The sequence below is a fragment of the Maniola hyperantus genome, chromosome 26 (assembly GCF_902806685.2).
Source record: "Maniola hyperantus chromosome 26, iAphHyp1.2, whole genome shotgun sequence".
Classification (NCBI taxonomy): domain Eukaryota; kingdom Metazoa; phylum Arthropoda; class Insecta; order Lepidoptera; family Nymphalidae; genus Maniola; species Maniola hyperantus.
The window spans coordinates 5,892,842-5,920,158 of NC_048561.1; the positions used below are offsets into that span (position 1 = coordinate 5,892,842).

The 27,317-nt window shown below is 38.8% G+C and overlaps 3 protein-coding genes across 3 annotated transcripts in view; 1 reads left to right on the top strand and 2 right to left on the bottom strand.

The window, feature by feature from the left end:
* Positions 1-9,689, bottom strand: part of Brr2 (U5 small nuclear ribonucleoprotein l(3)72Ab) — a 56,792-nt gene extending 47,103 nt beyond the window's left edge. Inside the window, exons 1-8 of the mRNA XM_034982405.2 lie at positions 9,517-9,689; positions 8,801-8,964; positions 7,967-8,165; positions 6,104-6,215; positions 4,698-4,825; positions 3,170-3,280; positions 2,047-2,163; positions 638-770 (exon numbers count right to left, since the gene is read on the bottom strand). Coding sequence (XP_034838296.1) covers positions 638-770; positions 2,047-2,163; positions 3,170-3,280; positions 4,698-4,825; positions 6,104-6,215; positions 7,967-8,165; positions 8,801-8,964; positions 9,517-9,561 — 1,009 coding nt within the window. The 5' untranslated portion in view covers positions 9,562-9,689. The remainder of the gene's footprint in view (positions 1-637; positions 771-2,046; positions 2,164-3,169; positions 3,281-4,697; positions 4,826-6,103; positions 6,216-7,966; positions 8,166-8,800; positions 8,965-9,516) is intronic.
* Positions 9,690-12,604: 2,915 nt separating this feature from the next.
* Positions 12,605-27,132, top strand: LOC117994268 (uncharacterized). The gene is made up of 6 exons (XM_069507811.1): positions 12,605-15,583; positions 19,466-19,470; positions 22,164-22,288; positions 23,932-24,076; positions 25,061-25,177; positions 25,773-27,132. The coding sequence occupies exons 1-6, from the start codon at positions 12,940-12,942 to the stop codon at positions 25,899-25,901; spliced, it is 3,165 nt and encodes a 1,054-aa protein (XP_069363912.1). The 5' UTR covers positions 12,605-12,939; the 3' UTR covers positions 25,902-27,132.
* Positions 20,101-27,317, bottom strand: part of Blos3 (Biogenesis of lysosome-related organelles complex 1, subunit 3) — a 114,019-nt gene continuing 106,802 nt past the window's right edge. The window contains exon 6 of the mRNA XM_034982426.2: positions 20,101-20,214. The gene's annotated coding sequence lies outside the window, so the exon portion shown is untranslated. The remainder of the gene's footprint in view (positions 20,215-27,317) is intronic.

Consider the following 27,317-nt stretch of genomic DNA (forward strand, 5'->3'; position numbering starts at 1 on the left):
GTGCAGTGTAAATATTAGAAAAAGTTAATGTAGCACCCCAGTCACTGGCCTCCAACTATTCCAGAATATTTTGGAATATTCCAGAATATTTTGGAATATTTTAGGATATACGACGCACCTTTCCGTTGTTTCGTAAAGGAGCCGGACGATACACTTCTTATCATATAGGTTTTCTTGACAGACGCGACGGAGAGTTTTACTATTTAGTATGTCATGTAGTAAATGTAGAATATGTATATTGTAAGTGTTCTTTATTATTAAAATTTAAAAAAATTAAAAAGCGAGAGACGGACAGACAAGCAACGAAGTGATCCTGTAAGAGTTCCTTTTTTCCTTTTTAGGAATCCATAGGTCCAGATCCGGCTCGAAGGACCAAAAATGGTAATGTGTTTATGAAAAGACTGTATTACAGGCACTGGTATATTTGTAAATAACTTTATAAGTATGTATAACGTGTTCGCCCGTTGCACCGCGAATGGCTTCTTGTTTCGACGCGCCTCCCGCCGTGGCTGGTTGAGTGCAGTTGCACTAAACAGAGGTTCGGAACCCTAAAAAATTGCAAGCTAATGACGGACAGCGCCATCTTGATGTGATTTATTGAACTAATTGTTTCGGGAACACAAAAACGGATACTCACTGGTATATCGGTACTTGTTGAGCACCTTGACGAGGTCGAAGCAGTCGTACCCGAGCAGCAACACTAGTCTGTTCTCCAGGTCTCTGTCGTCCGCCGCGTCCGTCAACGCGCGGAGAACTTCCGAGGATTTCGCCTGCGGAGTAAAAAATTTATAATAGGGTCTTGGACTGCAGTAAAAAAGGGCGTACGGCCTCAGAATTCGAGTAGCAATTCCGCAAAACTATAAGCAATCAAAAATCAGTCGCACTTATGACCTTTTTCTATAAACACGACACACAACACACAGATGTGCGACAACCGCGCGCGTGTGCGTGTACGTGTGTGTGTGTGTGGGGGGTAATAAAATGAAGTGATTTTTGTAGGTCATAAGTGCGACTGATTTTTGATTCAACAGTTTTGCGGAATTGCTACTCGAATTCTGAGGCCAACTGTACGCCCGTCTGTCCGCCATTTCTTTAAATATCTTGTTTTAATCTAACACATGACTCTTGACAGTAAGCTACGCTGGAAAGCACGTGTCAAGAAGAAAAAAGAAGAGCTAGAGATACGGTACAAAAAATTGTACTGGCTCATAGGCAGAAACTCATCGCTGTCGACTAAAAATAAGATACTATTATACAAACAAGTCCTAATGCCAGTGTGGACTTATGGTATTCAGTTGTGGGGCTGTACCAGAAAGAGCAATTTACTAATAATTCAGCGATTCCAAAATAAAGTGCTTAGGGGTATCGTCAATGCACCCTGGTACGTCAGGAATGTAGACGATGTGATTCTTCGCGTTATATACCTACTGTAGATTATTTCTTTTAAGTAATTAGTTAATAGGTATCTTCGTTGCAGATAGGCACCGAGGACAAACCTCTGTGGTTTTTTCGGTGTTTTTAGTTTAAGCTTTTATTTGTATGTATTTTTATTTGATAATAAATTTAAAAAAAAAAAAAAAAAAAAAGACATTCATCGCGATCTCCAAATGGGCTTCGTGGACACAGCTATTAGCAAACACGCTAAATCCCACGAACGCAGGCTCCATGAACATGTTAACGAGGCTATCCAGCTCCTCGACAACACAGACCTAATACGTAGACTTAAGAGGACTAAGCCTTTTGAGCTAGTGTAGTTATAGTGAAAGTGTAGTGCTAGTACAAATCAAAGATCACACGAACAAAGTGAAAGCATAGTGCTAGTGCAATTTAAAGAACACAAGAACAAAGTGTCTTCCAATAAGGTATCTTAACTATAAACTAAGCTAAGTCAATGGACAGATTCTTAGGTATAAGTACGTTTATAAGTTTAGGTTAATATAATATTGCTTATTAGCCTCTTTCATAGGCTAGATTGTAATGGTAGTAAAGTACTGGTGACAGTGCTTTACGACAAAAAAAAAAAAAACAAAAAAAAAAAAACCTTACCTGTGAGACCATAGCGTCAGGGAAATGTCTGGATAGCCTTCGTTGCAGCCAGTAAGCGTCTATGTCCATGGGGTGCAGGATGGTGTCTCTACGCTTCTGAGACTGTTCTTCTGACAACTGAAAACAAAAAAGAAAATTTCGAATGGTATTTATGAAAATACTCCTTGATATTCCGGGATAAAAAGTAGCCTATGTCACTCTCCAGGTCTTAAACTATACCCATGCAAGAAACACACGTTGCTCCGTTGTTGCGAGGTGATTGAAGGACAAACCAACAAAAAAACACACTTTCGCATTTATAAGAAGGGTACTGATGATAAACATGACTAATATTCTTTTTTTTAAAAGGGTTCCTTTCCCCCTTTTGATGTATCAGTACCCTTATTATAAATGTGAAAGTGTGTTTATTTGTTGGTTTATTGGTTTGTCCTTCAATCACGTCGCAACGGAGCAACGGATTGACCTGATTTTTTGCATGGGTATAGTTAAAGACCTGGAGAGTGACATAGGCTACCTTTTATCCCGGAAAACCAAAGATCTCTCACGGGATTGTTAAAAACCTAAATAAACGCGGACGAAGTCACTGGCATCAGCTAGCCTAAAAAAGCTTTTTCGCAATGGGTAGTGATTAATGTCTACAACTAAATAATTGGGTATTTTTACTCCAATTTTTTTATTACTTCATTAGAAACTAGAAAAACTGAAAAAACTAATTAAATCGATCAAATAACAAAAAAGTTATAAGCATTTAAATATTTCTGATTAGACAGAGATAGCGATATAGAATTATGACGTCATTGTGACTAATGCCATAGTATAGCTTCGTGCGGTTTCATACAAATTTTCGTTAGAAAGGGATAGAAGACCATCCCACTTCAAAATTAAAATGCCTGTAACTTTGTAAATCTTTGTTGGATTTTAATAGTTTTTCAGCGAACGTCATTATTTTTATCCTAGTGTATAATAAAGTAATAATTTTTGTCAAATTAAAAAGTAGGAAAATACCCAATTGGGTATAGCACGGGCATGAAAACAAGAATGATGGGTAGGTTTCCCGAGATAAAGAATAGTCTATGTCGCTTTCCAGGTCTTTTATTTTTGAAAATAAGTTGAAATGACTCACATTGGCATGTATGGCGTTTTTCTTCCCCTCGCCGTCGCTGTCTTCGCCTGAGCTCTCTTTACCTTCTTCGTTATCTGACGCGTCGCCTTCCTCCTTGTCCTCCTCCCGAACCTACACACAAACAAACATACTATTCATCACTAAGTCACAAAACACAATCTTACTCTAAGTGTGAGATCTATAGTGCGAATTTTGACTTTGCTTAGAATTAAGACAGAGTTAAAACGAGACAGAGCTGTATCTCTCACATAAATCTGTCTCGTTTTAACTCAATCTTAAGTCTGAGCAAAGTCAAAAAAACTAGCGCTATTATTTTACTACCTAAACACAATCCAATAACAATACCGATTAGCCTTATACTAGTAGATTTAGTGATTTAGTATTTTTTCAAACCCGCAATGTATAGCGTGCAAATTCGGGGTTAATGGGGCCGATTCTCTTGTACACAATCTCTAAACTAAACTAAACTAAAGTAACAGGTCTAAATCTAGTGCTATCCTTTTCCGCAAGCAACATCATGAAAGGGATAGCAAGATATTTAGACGTGTCATTTTAGTTTAGTTTAGAGATTGTGTATAACGAATTTAGCCACAATGCTCGCCTACAACGTGGCAGTGACCCCGCGGCACCTATTTACACAACGTTCATTAATCTCTAGCGTCAGTCAGACGCATTATTTACAATACATTTTGCCGACTTTTTAAAAAATCGGTCAAGTGCGAGTCAGACTCGCGCACGAAGTTCCGTACCATCATACAAAAAATTTAAATTTTTTTTATTCACATGGCGGCCCTTTTAAATTTTTTGTTGTTATAACGACAATAGAAATACACACTCTGTGAAATTTTCTACTCTATATCTATTATGAGATACAGCTAGACAGACAGACAGACTTTTATTTATTACGGCAGAGGCTTTTTTTATGACACAGACATCTTTTTTGAACACATTTTTAAAAATTCAACCCCTAAGAGGGTAAAATAGGAGTTTGAAATTTAAGCGTAAGCTAGTCTTAATATATAAAAGGAAAAGGTGACTGACTGACTGATCTGTCAACGCACAACTCACACAGTCTAAAAGGAATCAGGCTAAAATGACGTAGACATCCATTAAAAAAGGGTTTTTGAAAATTCAACCCCTAAGGGGGGTGAAATAGGGGTTTGAAATTTGTGTAGTCCACGCAAAGGCATTCCGAACCAGTGGTAGATGCATCCGACTATTCGAAAGTACTTGTAAAAGTTTATTTGAAAAAAAAAGATTAAAAAAAAAAAAACGAAATCGCAGGCATACGCTAGTCTAAATATATAAAAGGAAAAGGTTACTGACTGACTGACTGATCTATCAACGCACAGCTCAAACTACTGGACGGATCGGGCTGAAATTTGGCATGCAGATAGCTATTATGACGTAGGCATCCGCTAAGAAAGGATTTTTGAAAATTCAACTCCTAAGTGAGTAAAATAGGGGGTTTAAATTTATGTAGTCCACACGGACGAAGTCGCGAGCATAAGCTAGTTAAAGAGTATACCTCTCCATAAGCGTCTTCATCATCCTCCTCAGAGGACTCCTCGAACTGCACGTTGATGCCATAGGTCTCATCTATCTCCGTGTTGCCTTCAGTTGATGTGCTTATTGTGAAGTCAGTTATTTTCTTACCTGTGGGGTGAACATAATATCTGTATATATAAAATTCAAAGTCCTGACTGACTGACTGACTGACATATATACCAACGCACAGCCTAAGCCACTGGTCTTAGAGACATGAAATTTTGAGGGTGTGTTCTTTGTAAAGAGTAGGTATCCACTAAGAAAGGATTTTTCGAAATTCTGCACCTAAGTGGGTTAAATAGGGGATGAAAGTTTGTACGAAAGTACGTCATTTTTCAAATTATTTGCATGAAAATTGGTATTTGGGTTTTCGGTCACAAATGAAGAAATACGTGTTCCATGGAAATTCAACCCCCAACTCTATTTTCTAAATTCCACCCGAGCGAAGCCGGGGCGGGTCAGCTAGTCTAAATATAAAAAAGGAAAAGGTGACTGACTGATCTATCAACGCACAGCTCAAACTCCTGGAGGGATCAGGCTGAAATTTGGCATGCGGATAGCTATTATGACGTAGGCATCCGGTAAAAAAAGGATTTTTGAAAATTCAACTCCCAAGGGGGTGAAATAGGGGTTTGAAATTTGTATAGTCCACGCGGACGAAGTCGCGAGCATAAGCTTATTTCTTCATATAAGTCCAGCAAATTGTTAATGCGTGTGGCCGCCATTTTAGTGACGTCAGCACACTAGACTGAAGTTTCGAGCTGATATTTCGGCTGACGTCAAAATGACGTCATTTCGATGTTAATGAGACGTGGTTCCAGCACAATAGCAATTTGCGGGACTTATAAAAGACTAAGAAGACAAGATGGCGGGCGGTGCATGCCGCATGTTGCATGTTGCACCATACAGATTCGACCTGTTTCAGCAGATTATAGCAAATTAAGCTTTTGGTCAAAGCTGTGATAGCCTAGTGGTTAGGACGTCTGCCTTTTAATCGGAGGTCGGGGGTTCGATCCCGGGCTTGCACCTCTAATTTTTCGGAGTTATGTGCGTTTTAAGTAATTAAATATCACTTGCTTTAACGGTGAAGGAAAACATCGTGAGGAAACCTGCATGCTTGAGAGTTCTCCATAATGTTCTCAAAGGTGTGTGAAGTCTACCAATCCGCACATAGCCAGCGTGGTAGACTATGGCCAAAACCCTTCTCACTCTGAGAGGAGACCCGTGCTCTGTAGTGAGCCAGCTGTGGGTTGATCATGATGATGAAGTTTTTGATTCATTGTATATCATGGACTTCCGCAAAGTAACGCCTGCTTCTATACAACAGGTGGAGAAACTCCAAGCTTAGCTCCATCAGCTTTAGCAGCGGGAGGAACAAAATCTCACCTAAATTGACTAAAAGTGCGAATCTTTCATCAGGAATGGGTCCAAGCAGCATTTCTATTTCCTTCTTCCGCTCGGGATCTTTCAACTTGTCATTCTTGAGAACCACCAAAACCTGCAATGTCAATCTAAAGTTAAATTAATTTTTTTGATAATCACTACTTCATATTATAAACTATGCTCGCGACTTCGTCCGCGTGGACTACACAAATTTCACACCCCTATTTCACCTCCTTAGGGGTTGAATTTTCAAAAATCCCTTCTTAGCGGATGCCTACATCATAATAGCTATTTGCATGCCAAATTTCAGCCCGATTCGTCCAGTAGTTTGAGCTGTGCGTTGATAGATCATTCAGTTAGTCAGTCAGTCAGTCAGTCACCTTTTCCTTTTATATATTTAGATTAGAAGATGCGAAAGTGTGTTTGTTTGTTTGTCCTTCAATCACGTCGCAACGAATGTTAGCAGCAACTCATAAGAATGTCTCGTGTGTTGCGCCCTCGGTCGGTACAGCACTACCGCGGGGGTGTCGTCAGCCACCAGTCATCACCATCAACAACCAAGCAGCGCAAGCTTGTGTCTGTGTGTATATTAGTGGTGTCAAATACTGTTAAACTTACATAATATAATATCAATAATTGTTATTAAAATTTATTGATAAATAAACACGTTAAAAATATAACACTGACTAAAAAAAAAAAAACAACACGATACCCCACTTGATTTCATCTTACTTTGAAAATTGAAAACACTACTTTCATGAACACATTAAATTTATTTTTGGTGATGTAACCAGAGGAGTCGCAGGGAGCCGCTGGATTCAGCGCCGCAAGACCGTGGCGTGTGGAGTGGAAGTCACTCCAAGAGACTTATGTCCAGCAGTGGACGTCTATCGGTTGATGATGATGACGTGACCAGAAATTACGGTTTTCGAATTTTCCCCCTTACGTGTGCTACAACACCTAGGTACCTACCTACCTGCTAAATTCATGATTCTAGGTCCACGGGTAGTACCCTCCCATTGCCCATGTGTTCGTTTTTTCCCTAGCGTTAAGGTTGTCTGGAAGAGATCGCTATTTAGCGATAAGACCGCCTTTTTGTACCTACTTATTAAGATTTCTTTTTGTAACCTGTCATTTGTGTTTCTGTGGTGCAATAAAGTATATACATACATACATACATACCCTGTAGGTTTCTTGACAGACAGACAGATAGATAGACAGCCAGACAGACAGACGGACGCACAGACGGACGGACGGACGCACAGATAGACGGACGGACGGACGGACGCACAGTCAGACGGACGGACGGACGCACAGACAGACGGACGGACGGACGCACAGACAGACAGACGGACGGACAGACAACGAAGTGAGTAAAATAAACTACACCATCAAATTACCCGAAAAAATAAACTAGCAAAAAGTCTATGAACACGCACTCTCGTTAATCGAACAGTAGGTATCGTTAATAAACAAAAATAAAAATTTCGCCTGTTGTATTATTTATGTATCAAATCAAAGCATCAACAAAAATAACAAAATTATTTAACTTATTTATTAACACTTCGTAGGTATTCGATGGGAACAACAAAATCATTTGATATGTTAAATTTATCATCATATCAATGTGATTTCGCACCGGGTTAGCGGTTCAAACTCCACCATTATTGTCGTACCTACTCCTAGCAGCTTAACGCTTAGTTGTAGCAGAAGGGTAATATTATAGTTGACGCGCTTTAATCGGAGTCGTCGAGTTATCTGTCTGTTTCGCTCGCACTTACCTAAGACCTGTAAGTGCGAGCGAAACAGACAGATAACTTGACGACTCAGTTTAAAATGCGTCGACTATAGTTTGTTTTTAAATACCTCATCGCATGCGCCGCACAGTATATCTCGGGGCTGGTCTCCGAGAGCGCTCTGCATGAACGCTAGCAGCAGCTCATAGGCATGTCTCGTGTGTTGCGCCCTCGGTCGGTACAGCACGCCCGCGGGGGTGTCGTCAGCCCACGCCACTCGGGATTTGGACTTTGACAGTTCGTAGGATGCTTCGTCGCGTTTCTGGCGTCTAGAAATAAAGAAAATGCTCTTTATTATTTCTTAACAATTTAAGATTCATATTCCTAAAAAATATAACCCTAATCACTACCTCACTACCCACATTATAAATATAATAAATTAAATTAATCAAATAAATAAATTAAATATATTTGTTTGTTGGTTTATTGGTTGGTCCTTCAACCACGTCGGTCGCAAATTCGCAATTAATCAACGGATCGACGTGATTTTTTGCATGGGTATAGATAAAGACCTGGAGAGTGACATAGGCTACTTTTTATGCCAGAAAATCAAAGAGTTCCCACGGGAATTTCAAAAACTTAAATCCACGCGTACCAAGTTGCGGGCATCATCTAGTAAAAAATAATACAAGTGGGTAGATATGGACTATACTCTATCATTATTATATTTTTTTTATTTTTAATAAGAATATTAGCCATGTTAAATGACTAATATTCCCTCTTCCTCTCCAACTGAGTGTAAAGCTTGTGCTAGGAGTACAGTACGACAATAGTGCAATGGGCGGGGTTTGCACCGTCAACCTTTCGGTTTTCAGTCCACCCCTTTACCCGTTGAACTATTGAGGCTCTATTACTTTGGAGCTACATAGAATGAATAGAAAATGGGGACAAAGACTACACTTACTTGGCCTTCCTCTCCTCAGCTTTGTCAGGCTTGGTCCGCTGCGCACGGTCCCCCATGCGTGTGCCAGTGAGCTTGCCAGAGAGAGATAGCACCTCTCCTGTCGCCTCATCTCTCCCACGTCGCTCTATGAGCCTTACATCTGCTTGGAGTACTAAGTTCGAGTTCTGTGGACAATGTGATAATGTTGGTGACTGTTCAGTTTTACTTAATCTAAATATATAAAAGGAAAAGCTAACTGACTGACTGACTGATCTATTAAAGCACAGCTCAAACTACTAGATGAAACAGGCTTAAATTTGGCATGCAGATAGCTATTATGATGTAGGCATCCGCTAAGAAAGAATTTTTGAAAATTCATTTGAAACATGTTTGAAATTTGTGTGGCTCACACGGACGAAGTCGCGAGAACAAGCTAGTTTTTAAACTATAACCGGCCTCAGTTGTATCTTATTCACATGTTAAGTAAAAGCACTAATTTAAAATTTCAATCTTCAGTCTAGATTCTTCAATCAAAGAATTTTCTGGGATAAAAAGTTGCCCATGTCCTTCCTCGGGATGCAAGTTATCTCTTGCCAAATTTCGTCAAAATCGGTTGAACAGATGGGCCGTGAAAGGCTAGCAGACAGACAGACACGCTTTCGCATTTATAATATTGGTATGGATAATTAAGGTAATATTGCACAACAAACAATAAAAGTTAGAAAACATAAACTTACAGCTTTGTACTCGTATTGCAGCTGTCTGGCAGCTGCATCCGCCATGCTGGTGGATTATTGATAGTTCACAATCACTACACTATGTCCTTTTTATTATTTTCTGCAAATGAAATATAAGAAAATGCGTAAAAACAATTTGGCGAGGTTATGCCGCTACCGCCATTTTGACTAATTTGTCAATTTTGACATTTTACAAAAATATGGAGTTGCTAGAAATAATTAGGAAAATTCCCTTTGAATTCTTTTGTTTAGCTAAATACTATAAATGCACGCAACTTCAACCGCGTAGATTTAAGGGTTGAAATGAAATGAGAACGAGACATGAGTAAAAAATCTAAACGATTTCTGCGATTTGTTAATCTTTTATGCAAAATTAAAGAAAAACGGACTTTTGTTCATCATCATCATTATCATGATCAACCCATCTTTGGCTCACTGCAGAGCAAGGGTTTCCTCTGAGTATGAAAAGGGTTTGGCCACTCTCCCCCAATGCGAATCGGCAGACTTCACATGCTTTTTGAGAACATTAGTTTAGAATTTATAACTACACATACGTCATATGTCCAAGTGATTAATCCATACTCCATGCTTAATATTATTAATGCGAAAGTGTGTCTGTCTGTCTGTCTGCTAGCTTTTCACTGCCGTTCAGTTTAACCGATTAATAAAATTTGCTACAGAGTTAGCTTACATCTCGGGGAAGGACATATGCTACATATGAAAATCAAAGAGTTCCCACGGGATTTTTCAAAAACCTAAATCGAGGCCGACGAAGTTGCGGGTATTATCTAGTTGTTAGTAAAAACCTTTCTACCTATTTCCTATTTACCTTTAAATGCGCAAGAGCCTGTAGTCAGGCAACACTCACTAAAAAACTCGCACAGATTATACCGTTCAAAAATTTTATAGCTTAATGAAAGGAAATCAAAATTAGTTATGTACGAGTTGTTTAAAATAATTAACATTTATTTTATTTGCATTATTTGCCTAAAACTATATTAAAACAAAAAAAAATTAAAGTATCACTACCTATTCACTTGTATTTATGGTTATCTAATCATACAGCAATAGCTTTGTTTTGTAAAGTTATTATGTTGGTAGAACGTTTTTTGATAAACAATTTTTAAAAATAGGGCTTTAGGGTAATTTGTTAGTTTTCGGGATTTATAAAAAGTTTTGAAGGTTCTACGCTGGTAATAACCTATTTAATGAAATGAAAATATATGAATATTTTGTATTATATACTTATTACACTTTCGAAAATCAGTGTTTCAGTAGGTATAGTATAGGTTTCAACGACCTTCAACTCATTCCCTTTTCATTCACCCACAATCAGCTGGTATTGACAGTTACGCAGTTACGTCATTGAGCCAAGTTGAGTAAGCACGTGTCAAAACTCTAGTCCAAATAAATGAAGAGTTGGTATGATATTATTATTCTTAGATCCAAATGGATTCCCATTATCTGTAATACTTTCAAGACCGGAAGACGCAGTGTTGGAAGACCCCCACTAGGTGGACGGACGAAATCGGACGAGTCGCAGGGAGCCGCTGGATTCAGGCGGCGCAAGACCGTGGCGTGTGGAAATCCCTACAATAAACCCATGTGCAGCAGTGGAAGTCTATCGGTTGGTGATGATGATGATGATACTTTCAAGGTCATTCATCAATGACCTTTTATTAATGAATGAATTTGATTTTTAAATTCTTTGTGTACCTACTAGTTTAAAACTAGTAATGAATATTATCAAAATCAGCCCAGCCAATGCTTTCTGTATTCAACGCATGTGGCACACGCACAAACACACACATATCCAACACACGCCAACATTAAATACATCGCACACCATATCTAGTGCCACTGTGCTACTGCTGATTCACGAAATGTCAAATTTTTTATCAAAATATGCTCAGTCTTTTCGTGATAAACTTGTAAACAAACATATCAAGCATGCTTCTTTGACAGTTTGCAGTATTTTCATCACGTGATGTAAACAGTCAGCGAGTGAGTCAACTTTGTCGTTCAGTCACTGACTGACGTATCGAGCTTGTCAGGGTTGTAAATGATTGGAAGTTTCTAGCTCGCATCTAGCGGCTGATGTGCTATATTTACATAAATAAAAGGATAAACTGACTGACTGCCTGACTGATTGACAATCAGTCTAGAATATTGAGATTTTGCATGTAGGCAATAGCATTGATTTCTCGAAATATCCCTCCAAGCAAAGACGGACGGCCGGTCAACAAGTTGTATTTACTAGTTATTTGGTTTCAAATCTGTCATCACTTAAAAATGGGCGTTTTGAAATAAAAAATGTTATTACAATTATTTCAATGAGTAATTTAGTCATTTTTAAAGAGGAGTTTTTATACAATAATTAAAAGTACCTACCTGTTCATGCTCAAAATTTTTAGTTAGTATAAATTACATAAAAATAGGATATTTTTTAGTTAATTACATAACTAATTAGGTTGGTAGTTTGTTTGTGTTTAATTTTTTGCTATTCTAAATAACTTTTATTATTTATTGTTAAAGCTTAGCTCATTTAAATGTATCAAAGAAATATTTTCCTTCGTAAAATTCTGATGTCAAATTGCACTAACTTTTAGATTTATTACAGCGTTACATGTATTTTACAGTGATGTTTATTTCTTTAATGTTCTTTTTTTGCAAAAATTTGCTTGGCAGCCCTGAAAATGTATCGATTATCCGTAGGTGTGTCGTAAACGGTCGTAAGCTTTGTTAGTGTGTGTATGTGTGCGTAAATCGTAAACATTTCGGAAGTGTCAAATGTAAAGGGCTAAACGAAACGACAACAAAAATCGATAAAATTAAGCATTCAAGATGGCGACTCCATCTAATGGCAGTGGTAATTTGGTCGAAGAGTTCGAGGAATCTTTTCAGGTAAGTAAAATTACAATCTTCAGCAGTTTTCATTTCTTAAAACCAAAATATTCCTATTAATTCATAACCTCTTCTGTGAATTTATGTTTGTGTATCTGTCAAAATTAGGGAATGATACCAACATGACAGATCTAAACATATCGTGGCCGGTGTTGCCGTAGTAGTAGAAGCTGCATAAGCTAAATCTTGCCGTGGGTACCGAAAATCCCAAGAACGAATTGAGTACGTGACCCGATTTCATTTATGCGTCTTCGAGTTCGATCGCCAGATTTTGGATTTTGTTGCAAGCGCATCTCATTCCTGTCGGCCATTTTACTGATAATGTTTTCTCGTTACGAATAGTTCATCGTGGTGAATAATAACTAATTAAAACGCGCATCTGATCCAGTATAATAAAATAAATAAATAGAAAGAGTGACATTTCTTTAAATATGGTGGTGTGGACTTTCTTGTGAAACTTGTGTATCGGTGACGAAACCTTGTTGATTCGGACTTGTGTGATCGTAAAATATATCGACAATGTCGTCGGCCGGGGACGAAGTTGGGCATTCCGGGAGTGGTAACGCTATACAAACGTTCCGCCCTACGTGGGACGAGTTCAAAGACTTCAACAAGTACATACAATACATGGAGTCTAAGGGTGCCCATAAGGCAGGTCTCGCCAAGGTGATCCCTCCGCCTGAGTGGGTTCCACGGAAGAACGGCTACGACTTGGATCAGCTCAACATCACGATACCGTCGCCGATATGCCAAGTGGTGACCGGGAAGCAGGGTTTGTTTCAACAGATCAACATACAGAAGAAATCTATGAATGTGAAACAGTTCGCAGTGATGGCTAACTCTGCTAAGTATTGTACGCCTCGACACACCAACTTCGAGGACCTCGAGAGGAAGTATTGGAAGAACGTCACGTACGTGGCCCCGATATACGGTGCCGATGTAAACGGCAGCATCACAGACCCCGACGTCAAAGAGTGGAACATCAATCACCTCGGCACAATCCTCGACTTCGTCAACTCGGACTACGGCATCGAGATCGACGGTGTGAACACAGCTTACCTCTACTTCGGTATGTGGAAGACTACCTTCGCTTGGCACACTGAAGACATGGATCTTTATTCTATAAACTATCTTCATTTTGGAGAGCCGAAAACCTGGTATGCAATCCCACCTGAACACGGAAAGAGGTTTGAGAGAATCGCAGCTGGCTTCTTCCCAACATCGGCTAAAACTTGCCAAGCATTTCTGCGCCACAAAATGACTCTGATATCTCCTCAGATTTTAAAACAATATTCTGTACCGGTTAGTAAGATAACACAGGAATCCGGCGAGATCATGATAACTTTCCCATTCGGTTATCATGCTGGTTTCAATCATGGGTTTAACTGCGCTGAGTCCACAAACTTCGCTGCGCCGAGATGGGTGGAGTACGGCAAACGAGCCAACCAGTGTACCTGCAGTAATGACATGGTGAAGATATCTATGGACACATTTGTGAAAAGATTCCAGCCTGATCGCTACGAACTGTGGCTTAAAGGTCAAGATATAGGTTGCCACCCTGAACAACCTGAAAAAATGGTACCAGCCCCACATCCATCCGGCCAAGACATACTGTGCAATAAGAATAATACCGAGCTTCCTGAATCCTTCATAGAAGCGGAAGAAGAAGGGTTGAGGAAGAAAAAGAGACATCCTTTACATTTGAAGAGAGCGATGGCTAGCAAGAGCATATCGGAAGGTGCTATTGCTGTGTCAATTCTCGGCCATGACGTCATGGACGATGATGAAATGACTATGGCTGAAGGCGATTTGGACATGATGACCTCGATGAAACGCCCCATGATGCCACTAGATCCTGATGACACTCAGTTAGCCGCTCTCGAAGATATTTGGCTGAAAGGAGACGAGATGGACCCTTCGGAGGCAACTCTACCTGATATCGGTTACATCGACTCCGACAGAGACTCTGATTATGTTGCCCCGAGTAAAAAGACAAAGTCAAAGAAGAAACGTAAAGAAAGCATCAAAAAGGAGCCGAAAGAAAAAAGTATTAAAGTAGAATTAGCAGAATCCGGAGAAGCTGTGCCGCAGACGAGAAAGATACGGAGAAAAATGCAAACAAAGAAATTATCCAGTGAACAGTTGGAAGACATGGCTGATGTTGTATCGACGTGGGAGTCCCCACCGCATACTGAGGAAACTGTGTCCGTCGACCAAATACCCATGCCTGGGGAAGACCCTCTCAATGACTCTACACAATCACACATAAACAACACTAGTACGACCACAGACAATACTACAGGGGACACTATAAATACACCACAAGAAGTCAAAAAGGAACCGAAGCCAAAACAAAAACGTAAGCCTAAAGAAAAATCGGACACAGAGAAGAAAGAAAGAGTGAAGAAGGAACCTGTCAAACGGCAACCGGCTGTCAAGAAAGAGAAAGTGGAGGGCGAAGTAAAAGTGAAGAAACCTCGCAAACCTCGACCACCCAAGTTCAACCCTGCCTTTGCATACAACTCACCGTTACAACCGGTCATGGGAAGTCAGACTAAATTATATGGAACTCCGGATGAACATAAGCCTTCTACGGTAACTTCTAACTCACCTGAAGAAGTCAAAATTCAGAAGTCACCTCAACACACCCCAAGCCCACCTCAAGTATATTCCGGTTTCCTCACCACCAATGTAAGAGTACCTGCTATCGTACAACCGATCGACAAAAACCCCAACGCTTTCCAAGGTGAATTCCACAAATTCATGACTAGTGCAACCCAAGTCAAAGATATAACTGCACCCAGAGAGCCAAAACCACCCCGAAAAGCACCCAAGAAAGCAGCCGCAGCCAAAAATCATCAACCCCAACAGCAATCAAAAATTTCAATGCAAAATTTCAACGAAGTACCTTCACCGATCGGGCAATATAACGACAGTATATTCGTAGAAACGCCAATAGATTATAGAACGTATACACCTCAGAATCAACCACAAAATCTGGAAAGACTTCACGAGAATATCAATCTTAACATGAACTATTCCGAGCGGATGCCATGGCGTCCAGATTTCTACCAGAGCCAACAAGTTCTACATAACATGCCGATGTACGGACAAATGAACTCAAATCAGTACTTCAGAAGCCCGTACCAATCACCGTGGTACGGTTACCAGAAATAGAGTACTTGTCATAATAAGTAGTATTATTTTGCACTTTAGTCATGATAATGTTGTGTAAATGACTTTTCCAATACTGACTTTATTTAGAGCTGATTTTTAAATCACCAAATCTATGTAATGCATATTTGTTCTGTGTGCTCATAAGATCGTACTTTTGTCTTGACAGTTGACACATAGAGCAAATATGGCAAGTGTGTACTCAAAATGTATGCAATATACCTAAATAAAAATCAACTGTATGATAGATGATCACTTGAGAACGACTTGACAGATTTGGATGATGTTTTTTGTTTGTCAGGACAAAGTTTGCCATAAAGAATTTTTTCGGAAAATGCACTGGAAAAATGGAAAATTTAAATGGTATTTTTGTATTTAAATCTCAATACATTTTCTTCATCAGTAAAATGCACCTGTGGGAAGGGTTGATAATAATAAAATAAATATCTTTTTATTTTGTGATTGAAAAATCAGTTCTGCGATTAAATTAATTAAATAAAATAATTACGTATTTAAGGTATGATCCGTAATTCGTTTGTGTGTGTTGGTAGAGTATTTGGAGTTTATATTATTAATGTACAGTTGACAAATAAATTAATTGAAATTTTTGAACTGTTTGAATTTTGGGGCATCCCCAATCTTGACGGTCAGTTTACATTATTCAAGTCGCTGGATCCAGTCCAGAATTCCAGTCCGGTATTCTTTCCTCTGGATTGGAATAATGTGAATCAACAATTATTAAATTAAAAAGTTTTTTTCCATCACATTATTTTTAATGACTTATTTTAGATTAAGATTAATCTTAAAATCTATTTATGTATTTTTTTTTGAAAATCAAAGCCATACTTTATTTTTCACCTTTGCATAGGTTTATTTTGACTGATTTATTTTTATTTATAAGAATTTTAGTGTGTAATTATTTTAATTTTGTTTGTATTTTTGTAAAATACTTAATAGGTAGATATTTCTAGAAACACCTCTTATAATAAAGAAAGACAAAACGCTATAATATTTTAGTGATTTTTTTTCTTTTTTTAACCATGGTTCTAGTTATGTTAGCTCGCCCTTACATGCTGCCGTACCGGTTATAACCGGAACGTGTAGTGTTGCTTTTATACCTAATCAAAAAGGCATCACAATTTGATCTATTTCGCACTTCAGTTTTTAACTAGGTATTGAACAGTATGATTCCTTTTAAAGATAAAACCAGTAAAAATATTACTTATAAACGCTGCGTTTTGCTTTATTTGCAGCTAAGGATAGATTAATTACTATATTATGCGCTTAGTATTGAGATGAGAGTTTCAATTAACATATTCAACAAAAAATGCTGTATTTCGCCTGATCTTTTTATTAGTGCTAAATTTTTCTGTTGAATTACGCAATCTAATATGAACTTTATCTTGTGAAACAATAATATGCATATTCCAGCAAAGCTTTGACTTGGATACGATCATTTCCACCATAACCTCTCGTGAAAATCTCAATTTAGCTTCTTATTCCGTACACCATAAGGTACATATTAGATTGTTCAACATGAACTACATCGGTGTGACTTGCGCTGTCAATATGAGCCGATACCCTAGGGCCACGGCTTTAGCGATGCTGCAAGCGATGCAAATCGCTCAAGCCGACACTTTTCTTCTGTAGCTCACGTAAAAGACACAAAAAGTCGTAAGCGACGGCGACGTACGGCGCATAGGACGTTTTTACCGAGTAATCCCTACAGATTACCGAAGTAAAAAACCAAATAGTGCATCTAAATCGCCAGAAATACTCGATATTCCGAAAAATATTTTGCGATTTGTTAGTCAGTTCCGGAAAAGTTGGCTATTATAGTTCGTTTTTCCAAGATGAACAAATCGCAGAAACCTTCGTAGAGTCCCGCGCTTTAGACTTTTTGGAGTTAGGTTTTCGTATCATGATCTCATTGTCAGTTCGCAGTAACAAGATCGTATGGGCTGCGTATAGTAGGTATGCCTCTTACGCATTTCAGCGGGAAACTATTTGGTAGTATAACAATAACGCTAAGTTTTTGCTAGCGTTCTGGTTACACCCTGTATAATAGTAGTTTTGATTCATTTATTTTTAGGCCAATATTAATTTATTTAATCGAATTACGGATCATACCAAAATAATTTGTAAGTTAATTTTAGTATTCGAGTAAGCAATAAAATATAGAGGCAGATTTATTGTTTTAACCCTTCTTTGTTTTTTTTGTATATTTTGATCGTAATAATAATCTGTGGGCCTGATATCAGAATGGCGGGTGTATTCTGTCTGAACAGGTCTGAACATATGACTAACTATGAGTGTGAATGACTATCGTAGCAATGAACGAGGAATGTATTATGTACGTATTTAAAAAATTAAAAAAATTATATTCAAGCGCCTGTCTGAATTTATTAGCAATTACCAAGGTAGTTATTAAAATAAATAATATATTGTTTTAAATTTTACGTTAATTCGGTACATTGTTCTCATGCACTAAACATGTCCATTTGAACACATACACCCGCCATCCTGATGCACACTAATATTCGCTTTTCGAATCCATACTATATTGCATTATAAATGCGAAAGTGTGTCTGTCTGTCTGTCTGCTAGCTTTTCACGGCCCATCCGATTTTGATGGGTACAGAGATAGGTTGTATCCCAGGGAAGGGCATAGGCTACTTTTTATCCCGGAAAATCAAAGAGTTCCCACGGGATTTTTGAAAACCTAAATTCACGCGGACGAATTCGCGGGCATCATCTAGTTTTATATAAGCTCGTTTCACACGCGCCGGTCCGATCACGGTAGATAATCGGTATTTAGTTATTTTACTACCAGTGAATGTGTCTAGAATTGATTTGTTTTGTCTCCGATGAGATGCACTTAAGTGAAGGTATGTCAATAGTTAGAATATATAGAGCAATAGACCTACGAAACTCAAAATAAGTAAGAATCGTACCAAAACCCTTTATCTAAATATACATACTTTGTTTTAGGTATGGTACGGATTTGCCTTATTGGGTTAAAAGAAACAATCTTATCGAAGGTAGGAATTCAAATTTCGAATTCAGGGCTTTATGTTAGAGAAAATGTAGGTCTTCGTTGTCATGAAGAATGGTGCCTACCTAGTACCTACTTAAAGGTATGATTTTGATTTTCAGCTAAAAACGTAATTTACTTGCCATTAGTATACAATAACGTAAGATAGAGAAATTAGATTATCTAATAAGGATTAAAATATAGATTACAAATTAAGATAGACCTCATTAATGTTGAAAATAGAGTTTAAATTAAAAGTGAGGTTTTGTGTGAAGTTTAATAAATCGAGATTACTTATGTCATAACTTACCGATAGATGTCGCTAGTAATTTTTACAAAAATCATAAAGATACTTGAGCCAATAAATAATTATTAAAATCAGTTAAAGAAATCGTTGCGTTTGGCCGTAATGTGTATGGCCAGCATAAGAGCTTTTATGTCCATAATTATAGAAATAGTGTATGATCGTTATAGTAAGGTGGTTGTACGGGTCATGTCGATTTTGATGCACTTTTTGTGACACCAGTGACTAAATTAGTGTAATTTATAAATATTAATAACAAATTAGAACCTTTACATTAGTGGTTTAATTATTTAAGTCATCCTATAATAGCTATCATTGTTAGACGCGAATTGATCGCTGTTTAAACTAGCTTTAAAATATTTAAGTATGTTTGTTTGTAAATTAAATAAACAATATTTAAAATTATGTGTGCCTTTCATTTATTACTACGGATTTATTTGTTTGAAAACAATTATTTACTGTTACAAATTAACTATGATAATATAATATGATTCAATATCTATTGCCTTGCTAATAACAAGCTGACTCCCGAGACTACGTATTTAGGTTTTCTAGGAGCCCGTTGCAATTTTTCAAAATCCTTTCTAAGTGCTGGTCTATATTATAAAGAGAACATATATGCAAAGTTTCAAGTTTCTAGATCCCACGTTTTAGGTGTTGTGTGTCAGTAATCTACGGTACTGTCGGTACTGTTTTCTATGTATTGTAGAAAACAGTAGGTAGTTTTCTATGCATTATAGAAAACAGTAGGTAGTTAGTTTTCTATGTAGAAAATAGTACTTAATTGTAGATTAACTAAACGAATGCATTTCTGTGGTTGCTACAAACACCTGAGTCCGGAATGGGCGCGATTAATAAAACCGGAATGTGTGTAGTCGACATTTTGTTAGTAGTAGGGATTGAGATTGACACTAATTGGAGACTAGACCGAACCATTGGCGTCATTCATTGGTTCAAAATAGCAAGTCGAACCGGAGTGGGCGTGGTTTATAAATCAGGAACGTGTGTAGTCGGCTTAACGGTAAATTATAGTCTATGTAAAAAACCGGAGAGTCTAAACCGAGCCTTACGAAGTTATGACCGCTTCAGTAAGCTGAGCATGAAAACTTAGTTAAAAACTAGACAAACTTTAGCAGTCCGAAGTTGGTGGCAGATTACGTTTTTTTCTTTTTTTTTTAATAAGAATATTAGCCATGTTAAATGACTAATATTCCCTTTTCCTCTCCAACTAAGCGTCAGGCTTGTGCTAGGAGTAGGTACGACAATAGTGCAACGGGCGGGGTTTGAACCGTCGACCTTTCGGTTTTCAGTCCACTCCTTTACCGGTTGAGCTATTGAGGTTTGCCGTCCTTTTGAACAATGTGAGTGAGGGAATAGAGTGCACATACAAAGTTGTCTTATCTATGGTGAGATTGGCTACTGTGGCTGTAACTTGGTGAAAGACCAGCGCGGTGCCTGTATTCCCACCACAGGCGCAGCAAATGCTGAGTGTAGTCTATTTTGGTATAAGTCCCGCAAATTGCTAATGTGCGTGGCCGCCATTTTAGTGACATCAGCACTAGACTGAAGTTTCGAGCTGATGGTATATATATGGTATATATCATACACACACTGTTGTAATTTTATTTTATTATTGTATATACCTACATTTATTCTAACTCTATTCTGTTAAAATAGTTTAATTATAATTTTAAGTAATCTCTTTTGGCCTTCTGTTATACCTAGATTTAAATTTAAATAATAATTATGTATTTACGCTGTTGATTACTTTCAAATAAACAAAAATAAAAAAAAATAAAAATAAGTATATTTTTATTTTGGCGGACGTCATTTTGGTGTTAATGAGACATGGTTCCAGCGCAATAGCAATATGCGGGTCTAAGGGTGAGATCTATAGAGCCCACTCTGACTTTACTTAGACTTAAGACAGAGTTAAAACGAGACAGAGCTATATCTCTCACATAAATCTGTCTCGTTTTTATTTAATCTTAAGTCTGAGCAAAGTCAAAGAACGCTCTATAGATCTCAGCCTTAGACCACACACCACGTATCTTATTTTGAGTGTTTTTTATGTGGCACCAAATAAACACTTTTTCTATCTTCTTTCTTTCTTTCTAGAAAGAACATGATCATAGCGTGTGACTTTCATCATCATCTGTACACATCTCACTGGTCTACTACTGAGAACAGCGGGGTGATTCGTTAACTCAGTGTCTAACACTGAATGATAGCCACCGACCTCATTTTACATTGATTCGCTCTACATTGCTGCTTCACTGAGTGATACTAAAATAGTTTTTCGTAGAAAACTTTTAATCTACATCGACCTTTAGAAAGAGATAGGCGGTTTTGTAGAGCATTGTCTCTGTCATTGAGAGCGACAAAACGTCACATACTTACAGTGCGACAAGGCTCTCTTGGCACTTCTTGCTGGTTCTTCTCGATGGGAACGGCATTCCGAACCAGTGGTAAATTAAACTAGATGACGATTCAAAAGCACTTGTAAAAGTATACTTGAATAAAAATCTATTCTATTCTATTCTTCAATGACATTGACAGGGGGGCGCTGTTGGAGAACAAAGGCTTAGCATATTCAAACAAGAACAAGGGGGCACTTGACGGCAATGTTAGTTCCGATTTTCGCCACGCGCCAAGATAGCCTTGTCGCACTGTAGTGTGTGTCAGAGACAACGCTCTACAAAGCCAAAGTCTCATTCTAAAGGTCGATGTACATTATTTTCTGCCGCGCAGGTAAGTAATGACATAGCTCAACGGGTTGCGAAGCTGAAGTGGCAATGGGCAGGGCACATAGTTCGTACAACCGATAGACATTGGGGTCCCAAGGTGCTGGAATGGCGACCTCGCACCGGAAGACGCAGCGTTGGAAGACCCCCCCCACTAGGTGGACGGACGACATCAGACGAGTCGCAGGGAGCCGCTGGATGGCGGCGGCGCAAGACCGTGGCGTGTGGAAGTTCCTACAAGAGACCTATGTCCAGCAGATTTTGATGATGATGATGATGATGATCAGTGTTTCCTGCCAATTATAATCCGGGTATCTTTAAAACAAGAATGAATAGGCACCTTCTAGGCAAACGCGTCCCATCTTAGGCCACATTATCACTTCCCATCAGGTGTGATCGTGGTCAAGCGTGCGCCTATAATGAAAAAAAAATGATGATGATGATGACAATGACTGTAAGTAAATGTGTATATTTACCATTTGGACAGGCGTGCTTAAACGTGCTGACAAAGCAAGAGGCGTCGCCGTGCGTGGAGAAGGAGGAGGTGAAGGTGGAGGTGGAGAGGTTCATTGACCTCGCCAGGCAGATGGAGGCGTTCTTCTTGCAGAAAAGGTAAGTGCTCAGAACAAGGACTATTAGAAGTAGCCCTATTGTGACACTTATCGTGAGCGAGATAGCTAAATGCATTTAAGCTCTTATTAGAACGTGACAAAATGATTATGTTTTGTCCTTGTCACCGTGGCCACTTTTTTTTGTTTGCCAAAATGTATTTGTACGTGAGGTTTTGGCAAACAACAAAACGGTTTTGACGACCTCTCTGGCGCAGTGGTGAGCGCTGTGGTCTTAATAGTGGGAGGTCCCGGGTTCGATACCTGGCAGGGGTTTGGAATTTTATAATTTCTAAATTTCTGGTCTGGTCTGGTGGGAGGCTTCGGCCGTGGCTAGTTACCACCCTACCGGCAAAGCCGTGCCGCCTAGCGATTTAGCGTTCCGGTACGATGCCGTGTAGAAACCAAAGGGGTATGGGTTTCATAAAAAAAAAAAAAAAACCGCCATACCCCTTCCAGGTTAGCCCGCTATCATCTTAAGACTGCATCATCACTTACCACCAGGTGAGATTGCAGTCAAGGGCTAACTTGTATCTGAATAAAAAAAAAAAAAAAAAAACAACGTGAAGTGAGGTTATGTTGACTCAAGTATTGTACCTAAATAAATAATTGATTCGTTTTGTTGTTTTGTTGTTTTTGAAGTTATTCTGCAATGGTGGGTTGCAGTATACTAGGCTACAATAGCCGAAGCGAACGTAAAATAGACGGAATAACATTTGACAAGTAAGTAGGTACCTCTGCTTGAGCGAGAGGGACTGAGGGGGCCACGCTAGTTGCAAATCTGGACATATCTGTGGGTAAGTGCTTAGTAAATTATGGAATCGTCCAATTGCCTTATATATTACTTCGTATGGACAGGGTTATTGAACAAACAAAATGGCACCGATTCAGTGGTGCTATAGCACCAATGCAACCTCAGTGACGTCTGGATTTCAAACGGGTCGTTCATTAGTTAGTATCTAAGAGGTGGCGCTGATTTACTTGGTTCCTAAAGCGTGAAAATTTTTGTTCGTTTGACCATATCTTGTCATTTATATCGATGAACGTCCTCATCTCAAGCCCAACCCATCGCCGGCCTATTACGAAGCACGGGTGTACCATAGGGTCTAGGACTGTAGTAATAAAATGATGTGATTTTTTGTGGCATTGTGGTAACTTATGAGGCTAGAATTCATTTATAAAGACGTTAAAAAATTAGATGTGCTTTAATTTTTGCCTAAAAGTTAAAACCTTAATTTTTTGCCTAAAAGACGAACTGATATTCGATCGATAACTCTTCTTTTTTCGTTTCCTGGGCTTTTTCCATACCTGGTTAGATGTTATAAAATGCAAATTCTCGTTCGGAACACTCCAGTTCAGCCAGAATCCTTGCAGGGTGATTACATATCTCGCGACAGGCTTGCAACAGGCGTAAATCTTGCAAACATTGCTGTCAACTCAAAACATCGGCTAGAGAGAGACAGCAATAGCCACAAAGCAAAATAAGAAGAAAATAAGAAGAGAGACAGCAAATGAACTGTCGCATTGCTACTGCTGTCGCGTTGCTGTCGCTATTGCAACGTTTTACGTAATCACCCCGCCGGTCGGCGAGGGTCCATAGATGACAACAACTGTGATGATTATTTTTCTTGACCCATTGTTTGTTAGGTTCCTGTTATCGGCAATGAAGCCGGAGTTGCTGGTGAAGGAAGACAACAACGAGCTCAAGTGCGAGCTGCAGCGGAAGGAGGAGCTGCTGAGGCGGCACTACGACAAGATCAGCCAGTGGCAGAACCTCCTCGCTGACTTGCAGGTGAGAGTTGAGACTTGGTGTCGGCATTGACAAATTATCCCTTATTTGCTTGACTTGACATTCAATCTACTCGCACGAAACGTGAGGAATGCCCTTCCGGCGTCCGTGTTTCCTGCCACATAACCTTCAAGGCAAGAGTGAATAAGCATCTTCTAGAGGCAAGCGCGCTCCAACCGAGAAAAGAAGAGACTTAGTGTCTCTTTTAGGGTTCCGTACCTCAAAAGGAAAAATGGAACCCTTATAGGATCACTTTGTTGTCTGTCTGTCTGTCCGTCTGTCTGTCAAGAAATCTACAGGGTACTTCCCGTTGACCTAGAATCATGAAATTTGGCAGGTAGGTGGGTCTTATAGCTGGCTTTAGGGGAAAAATCTGAAAACCGTGAATTTAGGGTTAGATCACACAAAAAAAATTAAATTGTGGTCATGAACTAATAATTAGTATTTTCAATATTTGAAGTAAGATAACTATATCAAGTGGGGTATCATATGAAAGGGCTTTACCTGTGCATTCTAAAACAGATTTTTATTTATTTATATGCATAATAGTTTTTGAATTATCGTGAAAAATGTCGAAAAAATACGACTGTAGTACGGAACCCTCAGTGTGCGAGCCTGACTCGCACTTGGCCGGTTTTTTTAAAATTTTTAACGAAGGGATTATTTTTCGAGTGGTTATTGGCACTGATGCCGTTGTCTTTCTCTAAATTAAATTTAGAGTATATGCATCCTTTTCTTTTTAACAATGCTAAAAAGGGACAGAACCTGAACTTTACATTTAAACACTCTAAATTTTAGTGCACGCTACAAATTTAAACAGTAGGCTCACGACTGCGCTATAATCACGGGTTTTACCATCTAAAAATTAAATTTAAAACTGTCAAACTGCGTCTGTCCTTTTCATATAACATTAGTAAGAAGAGTATGCGAATACTCTAAAATTAGGCTGTGCTCAGAATCAGTACCAATGTAATAGTATGTCCACAGACACCGCAGCCCGCGCTGCAGCAAGCCGCGTCGCCGATGCCGACGCCGTGCGGCGTGCCGCAAGCCGTGCAGCAACACCCGCAGGCGCCGAAAGCCGAGTTCAGCTCGCCGCTTACTGTTAGTATCTTGATGAAATATTTATGTGGTATGGTAGGCTGTCCAACATGTCTGAGGCGGATGCTTATTTTATTTTCTATAATATATATTTTCTATAATAATACCATAAATTCGACGACCTCCCTGGCGTAGTGGTGAGCGCTGTGGTCTTATTAGTGGGAGGTCCCGGGTTCGATTCCTGGCAGGGGTTTGGAATTTTATAATTTCCAAATTTCTGGTCTGGTCTGGTGGGAGGCTTCGGCCGTGGCTAGTTACCACCCTACCGGCAAAGCCGTGCCGCCAAGCAATTTAGCGTTCCGGTACGATGCCGTGTAGAAACCAAAGGTGTATGGGTTTAATAAAAACTGCCATACCCCTTCCAAGTTAGCCCGCTATCATCTTAGACTGCATCATCACTTACCATCAGGTGAGATTGCAGTCATGGGCTAACTTGTATCTGAATAAAAATAAAAAAAAAATCAGCCAATCACAACAATTAGAATTGTAATAATGATTGATGCAGGTTTTACTAAATCGCCTTACAGGTTTCTCGAAGTCAACACAGCAAACGACATTTTACTCCATCCATAAATCGAACTGTATATTCTTAAATTAGGTGCAGCAAATGGCAGCCGCGGCGGCAGCGCAGCAAGCGGCGGCTCTGCAGCAGCAAGCGATGCAGCAACAGCAGGTACCGCGGCCCCCGCTCCCGCCCGCCTACCCCGCTAACGTGCAGCGACGGTAACAGGGCGACACCCCTGTGGGGGTTAAAGTGAAATTATTTTAGAATTAGGATAATGCCTAGATGTCAAATATAAATTCATCATCATCATCATCATCAACCGATAGACGCCCACTGCTGGACATAGTTCTCTTGTAGGGACTTCCACACGCCACGGTCTTGCGCCGCCGCCATCCAGCGGCCCCCTGCGACTCGTCCGATGGCCATCTTAAATGTCGCGTACTATAGTCTATAACCTTTATGAAAGAAATATTGTTTTTTTTTTGTATCATGAAAATTATGCAAATATATAATGTCAAAAATTAAATATAAGAAGAGGTGGTTCGATATTGGCCCCGATTCTCTAGTCTCTCTCTAAACTAAATTTAGAGTATAGATGCATCCTGTTCTTTTTACTAATGCTAAAAAAGGAACGGAACATGACTTTCACATTTAAAGACTCTAAATTTTAGTGCACAATACAAATTTAAACAGTAGGTTCGCGAGTGCGTGCTAAAATAACGGGTTTTACCATCTAAAAATTAAATTTAGAACTGTCAAACTGCTTCTGTCCTTTTCATATTACAATAGTAAGAAGAGGGTGCGAATACTCTAAAATTAGGTTGTGCTTAGAATCGGTGCCAGTGTTAGTTACTTTAAGACCTATGTGTAAAATAAATAATATTAAATATAAATTGTGGCTAATTCCGTTGTATCTTGTATACAATCTCTAAACTAAACTAAAATGACACGTCTAAATCTATAGCTATCCCTTTCATTATGTTGCTTGCGGAAAAGGATAGCACTAGATTTAGACCTGTTGATTTGGTTTAGCTTATGGGCAGATTACACCTACCGAGTACAGTGGCGAGTCAGTGTCCTCGGCCGAGTACTCGGTTGGTATAAACACTTTAACGAGTGCAATTTCGCCGCAATTTCTCAGCCACAGCACTGTCTCGGCCGAGTGACATTTTACTGTCTCGCTTCACTACTCGGTAGGTGTAATCCCGGCTTTAGAGATTGTGTACAAGAGTATCGGTCCCAGTATGTAGCTAAAAATAAATACTTAGCTAATTTGATATTCATAGGTATATAAGTAGGTAAGTATATGTTAGTTTCTATTTAACAGTACCTATTTTACAAATAAAACACAACTTATTTTTTTAAATAAATTCAAGCACTTTAATGTAGATCTGCTTTTTATTATTGTTTTGAACTTTCATTTGCAAATATAATTTTTGGATTTGGTGATGTATTCTTTGTTTTATTTGTTTTTCCTGCACTTTTCGTTATGGAAAATATTAATTTTACTGCACAATTTTTAGAGGTGAGTTTTTTAAATTATATTATATTTTGAAAATACCAGTATGGAAAATCCGAAATTAATATAACATAAATTAATATAGCGTGGAATAACCTAATTTGATAGAACATAAATAA

Bases quoted from the DNA above. Each gene is read 5' to 3' on its own strand.
- LOC117994268 (XM_069507811.1), top strand. From the start codon at position 12,940: ATGTCGTCGGCCGGGGACGAAGTTGGGCATTCCGGGAGTGGTAACGCT. The intron at 24,077-25,060 runs GTGAGAGTTGAG...GTATGTCCACAG, and splicing joins ACCTCCTCGCTGACTTGCAG to ACACCGCAGCCCGCGCTGCA. The intron at 25,178-25,772 runs GTTAGTATCTTG...TTCTTAAATTAG, and splicing joins AGTTCAGCTCGCCGCTTACT to GTGCAGCAAATGGCAGCCGC.